The sequence below is a fragment of the Salvelinus alpinus genome, chromosome 21 (genome assembly GCF_045679555.1).
Source record: "Salvelinus alpinus chromosome 21, SLU_Salpinus.1, whole genome shotgun sequence".
NCBI lineage: Eukaryota > Metazoa > Chordata > Actinopteri > Salmoniformes > Salmonidae > Salvelinus > Salvelinus alpinus.
Window position 1 is genome coordinate 26,598,153 of NC_092106.1, and position 8,575 is coordinate 26,606,727.

Here is an 8,575-nt window from a genome sequence, read left to right on the forward strand (position 1 = left end):
CCTGAGGGGCCCCTGCGTTGATGGCCAGCGTAGCCAAGGTGTTGTTGCCTACCCTCACCACCTGGGGCCGTCCCGCCAGGAAGTCCAGGTTCCAGATACAGTGGGAGGTGTGCACCCATCAGTTTCTTTTCCTTTCCTTCACACTGGAAGCAGAGGACCAGTTGTTGTTTTTGAAGAGAGACACCCCTCCCCCTTTGGACTTGCCAGAGGCTGCCTTCATTCGTCTATGCCGCTGAAAGGAGAAACAGCAGAGTCCTACGTACATAGTCATACAGCCACGTCTCTGCAAGGCATATAATATTGCAGCTTTTTAAGTCTCTTGAACGAAGTAGAGGGTCAGAGGGTCAAGATGGTAATGGTGAGAGGTTAGCATGTCTAGGGATCTTTGACCCTGGGTAACTTTCTCACTCATCATTATTCACGATATATTCAGGATTATATCTAATCATGGTAACCATTCACAATAATGTAGAAGTGTTTATAAACATATTATATTCTTATTTACAATAAAACTCACTCCAGAATGACACAGTACATTATTTAGCATTAATTTCTGTTGGGCTCAAAATAATCTGAAACACAACCAAGACAAACTGCAAATACATCCAACAAGTTTGTAGGGTGACAAGCTTGATGTAGTCATTGCTTGCTAGGAATATGGAAACAAATACTAAACTTTTGACTACTTTATATATAAGAATCTTAGGGATGTCAATACTTTTGACCCCAATATATTACTTGTTAAACAAAATCTCTATCTCTGAGCAATTTTCTTAGTATAAAATAATATAATTGCAAAAATTATAGCTCAGTATTTGAATTAATTATTTTATAGTCATTATTGGTCATCTTTATAAAGGGTGTCAATCATTTCAAACCCTACTGTATATATAAATATTACAAGACAAAAAAAATCTTCACATATTGCCATCCAAAAGTTCACATCTTGGTAATATTAAATTATTCTAGGATATCAATAACTTCAAATCCAACATTGTCAATGGCATTGATGGAGGGGAGGTGGTGTCCCATTATGTTATGGAAGCAGTAGGCACAGTGTGCAGTGGCAACGGACACTACCTTGGAGAAGTTGGAGAAATCCACTCTGTACTTGCCCTCTTTGCTGCGGGAGATGATGGGTAGGAAGTTGTAACCCCACATGATCTCCTGAGGAATGAAGGAAGTCCTGACCTGGCAGGCTGAGCTGGTGGTCTCGGCTGTGCCCTCCAGAAACACCACCAGCTCAAACTCCTGCTTACGGAGAGTGTCCACTGCCATCTCAAAGAAAGGGCTAGCCTTGTCAATCACATGGTAGAGTGTGAGAGGGCACACAAAGAAGAGGTTGTCCTTCCCAGCGTCCATCATGAACTCAATGTTCACCTGGTCCATGATGATTGTCTCCCCGTCGGGTTTGACTGTTGTCCTCAACAGTTTGCCGTAGATCTGGCTCCCGATCATCATGGTCTTGCGTAAGTTGGCCACTCTTATCATAAGGCAAAGGAAGTCCTTCTTAGGACAGATGACAGCCACCTCACTGAATGAGATGGTCTTGGCCCTTTTCTTAGGGAGGGATATCTTGGACACGATGATTCCACACATGAAGCAGTGTATGAGGGCCCCTATGAGAGTCTGGATAATGATGAGGGCTACAGCACCAGGACATTGGGGGGTGACAGCGCGTACACCATACCCGATGGTGGTCTGGGTCTCCAGGGAGAAGAGGAAGGCCGTAGTGAGACCGTAGACGTTCCACATACAGGGGGTGTGGTTGCTTGGGGGGTTCTGCCACGTCAGGTCCCCGTTGTTCCGGGCGATCCAGAACCACAGCAGGCTGAAGATGAACCAGCTCAGGGTGAATGAGGCGATGAAGAAGAAGAGGACAAAGCGCCAGCGGAACTCCACGAAGGTCGTCCAGAAGTCCACGAGGAAGGCAAATTGGTTGCCGTACTTCACGTTGCCGAATTCAATGTTGCAGTGGCCATCTTTGGTCACCAGCCGGCTTCTGCGGATTCTTCGCTCCACCAGGTGGTCCTGGATGCGCTTCCGGATGTCAAACACCATTTTCTAGGTCCTGTCGTCTGTTAGAGAGGACAATTTGTTATTTAACAAACCCAGACAAATAAATCAATATCCTTGTCATCCAAGAACTGTTAGATATATACAGACTGGATACTATTAATACAGAATACTGGAGTTTTTCATTAATATGTTTAATCTTCAAAGATAAACCTTCATCCCTGTAACCTATACCTCCCTGTACGCCAGTCATTAAATTCAAGGTGTCTTAAAACTTCAGACTAAATGTTCATATTTTTTCAAGGCTCTTGGATGTTTTGAATTGAATGGAACAAATTATAAACTAGAATTCAATGATAAATAATGTCATTTTCCTTCAATATCATTGTTCTTCAAATGAAATTGCTGCCCATCACAATTTTCTAAAAGCAATAATGACAAACCAAGCATTGGTCTATAAGAGGACATAAGAGATAATGGAGTTGTGAAACATTCACTCTTGGATCCAGACTTGGGAAATAGTTCATGTTTTACCTCCTTTAATTCTTAATTTCACACATCGTTACTGAACCAATTAGGTAAAACACAAGGTAAAAGTCCCACTGAACTTAATTATCATCAAAATATAAATATGTGAAACAACTTAGCAGCACAAATGCCCCTGTCAGTCTATGATCAATTAAATGATTTCACCTGCCCCAACCATCAGTCTTATTACTTACTTAAAGTGTTGCTCTAGTTACTAGCAGTTGCTATGCATCACTTGCACATGTGAATCTACACGTAAATCCTGCAATCCTGTAATCCTGGGCACATGCCATAGTTAACCCCAAGTCATTACAGAAAAGGTTACTGTTGAAATATTTCACTCCACTGGCCCAAATCAGTCAGATAACCATACCCTTCCTAAAACATCATCATCTAGCCTACTACAACTATATACAGTTCAAGTCAGAAGTTTCCATACACCTTAGCCAAATACATTTATACTCAGTTTTTCACAATTCCTGACATTTCATCCTAGTAAAAAATCCCTGTCTTAGGACAGTTAGGATCACTGGGCTATTTACAGGGTCAGGGTGGTGGTGGTGCGCTTGTTAGGCCAAACACTGAGTTGGATGGTGGTGTGCCTGTTAGGAAGTGTTGTGCACAAAATTAACAGTGCCATAAGCTGGTGCGTTTGTTTCTACGCTCAAAGCTTGGAAACGTTCAGTCTTTCACAAACAAAAATCCAATAATCACGCACTATGTTTTGTTGTGAAGCTTTTCTCTCTGGACCTCACAACCCTTTCACACCTAATCATTATTTATTCTGCATTGTTACTGTAACACTATGAAACAAATTCTGAGATCATTTCAGGTTTACTTTGATACGATCCTTGGCTGACGCATTACAATGATATACTTTTGAAATAGTGATACTTTTATTAGTATTGTATGGTTCAGTTGTCATTTCAGTAATAACTCTTCAACAATGAATGATTTCCTCTGGAAAATCATATAATCATTTATTTCGGCATATTACACACTGTTCTGCAACCAATGACAAGGTAATAGGGACCATTTCCACCCTTGTAATCATCAGTTTGTGATTAAGTGCAATGTTATGACTACATTTATTCACATTTTATTATTTGAGCCAATGAAATACTTCACTCAATATTTACACTGATAAATGTAAGCAGATGATGTATAATTTGCTTCTACAGTGAGAGGTCAGAAAGTTTGCAGATTATGTTCCCCTTTTGAGAGAGCGACTGTGGTTACTGTAAATATCTCAAATAACAATAACAATAAAACAAATATTTCTCCCAAGACCATTTCCTTTTAATGTTAAGATCCTCAACAATTTACAAGACCACAAACTAGCCAATACATGCACCTGCATAGAAAGTTAGGAGTAGAGTCAGATCAATCCCATTAAGAATTTGTTCTTAACTGACTTGCCTAGTTAAATAAAGGTTAAATAAAATAAAATTACATACAATATGTTTACTGGCAGACATGTCACTTTTCACTGATAGTGTTTTGGGAAATAGTGCTTCTTGGAAGCAAGAAGAACATTAGCGGAATGCCAATTAAAAATATATGCAACACATATCTGTAGGAGAGAGTAGCTGTAACACGACAAGCTCACCCTAGGCTCAAAGTGGGTGCATTTAAACATGATAGATGTCATCATTACACTGTTGTTATAACAGGAGAATACCAAGTACTCACTGGATGATAATGGTCCAACTACAGAAGATGAGATCCTGTCAGTGTGGAAACTGTGGAAATACAAAGTTGTGTTGCACACGGGATCCCCTCTGTCTCCGTCTCTCTCTCTCAGCCAGTCTCTGAGGGTGTGCCCTTTGAACTGTAGTTAGTGTTCTGACAGCTCTCTCAGTGCTACAGATGTGTGTGTTTTTATAAAGCTTGGGATTGGAATCACATCAGGTGATGTTTACACACACACAAACATAAAGTAGGCTACCAGTACAGCCCTCCAGCAGGACTGTTGCGTGGGCATGTGTTTACCCCACACAGCGCCAGTACCCAGGTCCAGCCTGACTGCCCCGTGCTACACCACCCGTGTCTTGGGCAGGGCTCTCAATGTCTAGATCAAGAGGAAGCTGTGTGCCACTGTTTACAGTACACACACATGCACAATCACAGACACGCGCTTGTATTTGCTGTTAAGTCAAATAGTGTTGCTGCATTTCAAATAAAATAAAATGGTATTTGTAACATGCACCGAATACAACAGGTGTAGACCATCCTAGCTGTAGCGGTGCTCTCATCTTATCTACCAACATAGACAGGGCTCTAACTCCTCTAGCTCCACAATGAAATAGGGTGCAGGTCAGGCAGCAGGCTGTTAGCCAGCCTGCCAGCTTAGTGGAGTCTGCCACTATCACAGTCAGTGTAGTCAGCTCAGCTATCCCCATTGAGACCGTGTCTGTGCCTTGACCTAGGTTGGGCAAAACTTAACATGGCGGTGTTCGCCTTAGCAATCTCACTAGAATAAAGACCTCCTCCATTCCTGCCATTATTGAAAGAGATCGTGATACCTCACATCTCAAAATAGGGCAACTTAATGTTAGATCCCTCACTCCAAAGGCAGTTATAGTCAATGAACTAATCACTGATCATAATCTTGATGTGATTGGCCTGACTGAAACATGGCTTAAGCCTGATTAATTTACTGTGTTAAATGAGGCCTCACCTCCTGGTTACACTAGTGACCATATATATGGTCACTAGTGTAACCAGGAGGTGAGGCATGCACGGGGCATCCCGCATTTACGATAGCAAATTTCAATTGACAAAAAAATTCAAAAAGTTTTCGTCTTTTGAGCTTCTAGTCATGAGGTCTATGCAGCCTAGTCAATCCCTTTTTATAGCTACTGTTTACAAGCCTCCTGGGCCATATACAGCGTTCCTCACTGAGTTCCCTGAATTCCTATCGGACCTTGTAGTCATAGCAGATAATATTCAAATTTTGATTGTGATTTTAATATTCACATTGAAAAGTCCACAGACCCACTCCAAAAGACTTTCGGAGCCATCATCGACTCAGTGGGTTTTGTTCAACATGTCTCTGGACCTACTCACTGTCACAGTCATACTCTGGACCTAGTTTTGTCCCATGGAACAAATGTTGTCGATCTTAATGTTTTTCTCATAATCCTGGACTATGGGACCACCATTTTATTACGTTTGCAATCGCAACAAATAATCTGCTCAGACCCCAACCAAGGAGCATCAAAAGTTGTGCTATAAATTCTCAGATAACCCAAGATTCCTTGATGTCCTTCCAGACTCCCTCTGCCTACCCAAGGATGTCAGAGGACAAAAATCAGTTAACCACCAAACTGAGGAACTCAGTTTAACCTTGCGCAATACCCTAGATGCAGTTGCACCCCTAAAAACTAAAAACATTTGTCATAAGAAACTAGCTCCCAGGTATACAGAAAATACCCGAGCTCTGAAGCAAGTTTCCAGAAAATTGGAACGGAAATGGCGCCACACCAAACTGGAAGTCTTCCGACTAGCTTGGAAAGACAGTACCGTGCAGTATCGAAGAGCCCTCAATGCTGCTCGATCATCCTATTTTTCCAACTTAATTGAGGAAAATAAGAACAATCCAAAATTTATTTTTGATACTGTCGCAAAGATAACTAAAAAGCAGCATTCCCCAAGAGAGGATGGCTTTCACTTCAGCAGTAATAAATTCATGAACTTCTTTGAGGAAAAGATCATGATCATTAGAAAGCAAATTATGGACTCCTCTTTAAATCTGCATATTTCTCCAAAGCTCAGCTGTCCTGAGTCTGCACAACTCTAGGATCAAGAGAGACACTCAAGTGTTTAAGGACTATATCTCTTGACACAATGATGAAAATTATCATGGCCTCTAAACCTTCAAGCTGCATACTGGACCCTATTCCAACTAAACTACTGAAAGAGCTGCTTCCTGTGCTTGGCCCTCCTATGTTGAACATAATAAACGGCTCTCTATCAACCGGATGTGTACCAAACTCACTAAAAGTGGCAGTAATAAAGCCTCTCTTGAAAAAGCCAAACCTTAACCCAGAAAATATAAAAAACTATCGGCCTATATCGAATCTTCCATCCCTCTCAAAAATGTTTGAAAAAGCTGTTGCACAGCAACTCACTGCCTTCCTGAAGACAAACAATGTATACGAAATGCTTCAGTCTGGTTTTAGACCCCATCATAGCACTGAGACTGCACTTGTGAAGGTGGTAAATTACCTTTTAATGGCGTCAGACCGAGGTTCTGCATCTGTCCTCGTGCTCCTAGACCTTAGTGCTGCTTTTGATACCATCGATCACCACATTCTTTTGGAGAGATTGGAAAACCAAATTGGTCTACACGGACAAGTTCTGGCCTGGTTTAGAACTTATCTGTCGGAAAGATATCAGTTTGTCTCTGTGAATGGTTTGTCCTCTGACAAATCAACTGTAAATTTTGGTGTTCCTCAAGGTTCCGTTTTAGGACCACTATTGTTTTCACTATATATTTTACCTCTTGAGGATGTCATTCGAAAACATAATGTTTACTTTCACTGCTATGCGGATGACACACAGCTGTACATTTCAATGAAACATGGTGAAGCCCCAAAATTGCCCTCGCTAGAAACCTGTGTTTCAGACATAAGGAAGTGGATGGCTGCAAACTTTCTACTTTTAAACTCGGACAAAACAGAGATGCTTGTTCTAGGTCCTAAGAAACAAAGATATCTTCTGTTGAATCTGACAATTAATCTTGATGGTTGTACAGTCGTGTCAAATAAAACTGTGAAGGATCTCAGCGTTACTCTGGACCCTGATCTCTCTTTTGACGAACATATCAAGACTGTTTCAAGGACAGCTTTTTTCCATCTACGTAACATTACAAAAATCAGAAACTTTCTGTTAAAAAATCATGCAGAAAAATGTATCCATGCTTTTGTTACGTCTAGGTTAGACTACTGCAATGCTCTACTTTCCGGCTACCCGGATAAAGCACTAAATAAACTTCAGTTAGTGCTAAATACGGCTGCTAGAATCCTGACTAGAACCAATAAATTTGATCATATTACTCCAGTGCTAGCCTCCCTACACTGGCTTCCTGTTAAGGCAAGGGCTGATTTCAAGGTTTTACTGCTAACCTACAAAGCATTACATGGGCTTGCTCCTACCTATCTTACCGATTTGTTCCTGTCGTACATACCTACACGTACACTATGGTCACAAGACGCAGGCCTCCTAATTGTCCCTAGAATTTCTAAGCAAACAGCTGGAGGCGCCTGGTATAGAGGTCCTGGATGGCAGGAAGCTTGGCCCCGGTGATGTACTGGGCCATACGCACTACCCTCTGTAGTGCCTTGCGGTCGGAGGCCGAGCAGTTGCCATACCAGGCAGTGATGCAATCCGTAAGGATACTCTCGATGGTGCAGCTGTATAACTTTTTGAGGATCTGAGGACCCATGTGAAATATTTTCAGTCTCCTGAGGAATAACAATAGGTTTTGTTGTGCCCTCTTCACAACTGTCTTGGTGTGCTTGGACCATGTTAGTTTGTTGGTGATGTGGATGCCAAGGAACTTGAAGCCCTCAACCTGCTCCACTACAGCCCCATCGATGAGAATGGGGCGTGCTCGGTCCTCCTTTTCCTGTAGTCCACAATCATCTCCTTTGTATTGATCACGTTGAGGGAGAGGTTGTTGTCCTTGCTCCACACGATCTGGTGTCTGACCTCCTCCCTATAGGCTGTCTCATCGCTGTCGGTGATCAGGCCTACCACTGTTGTGTCATCGGCAAACTTAATGATGTTGTTTGAGTCATGCCTGGCCGTGCAGTCGTGAGTGAACAGGGAGTACAGGATGGGACTGAGCATGCACCCCTAAGGGGCCCCCATGTTGAGGATCAGCGTAGCAGATGTGTTGTTACATACCCTCACTACCTGGGTGCTCCTAGTACAGGATCCAGTTGCAGAGGGAGGTGTTTAGTACCAGGGTCCTTAGCTTAGTGATGAGCTTTGAGGGCACTTTGGTGTTGAACGCTGAGCTGTA

The 8,575-nt window shown here is 42.2% G+C and overlaps 1 protein-coding gene across 1 annotated transcript; it reads right to left on the minus strand.

Moving 5' to 3' along the window:
* Nucleotides 1-457: 457 nt before the first annotated feature.
* On the minus strand, nt 458-4,397 carry LOC139548141 (ATP-sensitive inward rectifier potassium channel 1-like). The gene is made up of 2 exons (XM_071357573.1): nt 4,237-4,397; nt 458-2,078 (listed from the first exon to the last, which is right to left on the minus strand). The coding sequence occupies exon 2, from the start codon at nt 2,059-2,061 to the stop codon at nt 961-963; it is 1,101 nt and encodes a 366-aa protein (XP_071213674.1). The 5' UTR covers nt 2,062-2,078; nt 4,237-4,397; the 3' UTR covers nt 458-960.
* Between the last annotated feature and the right edge of the window lie 4,178 nt (nt 4,398-8,575).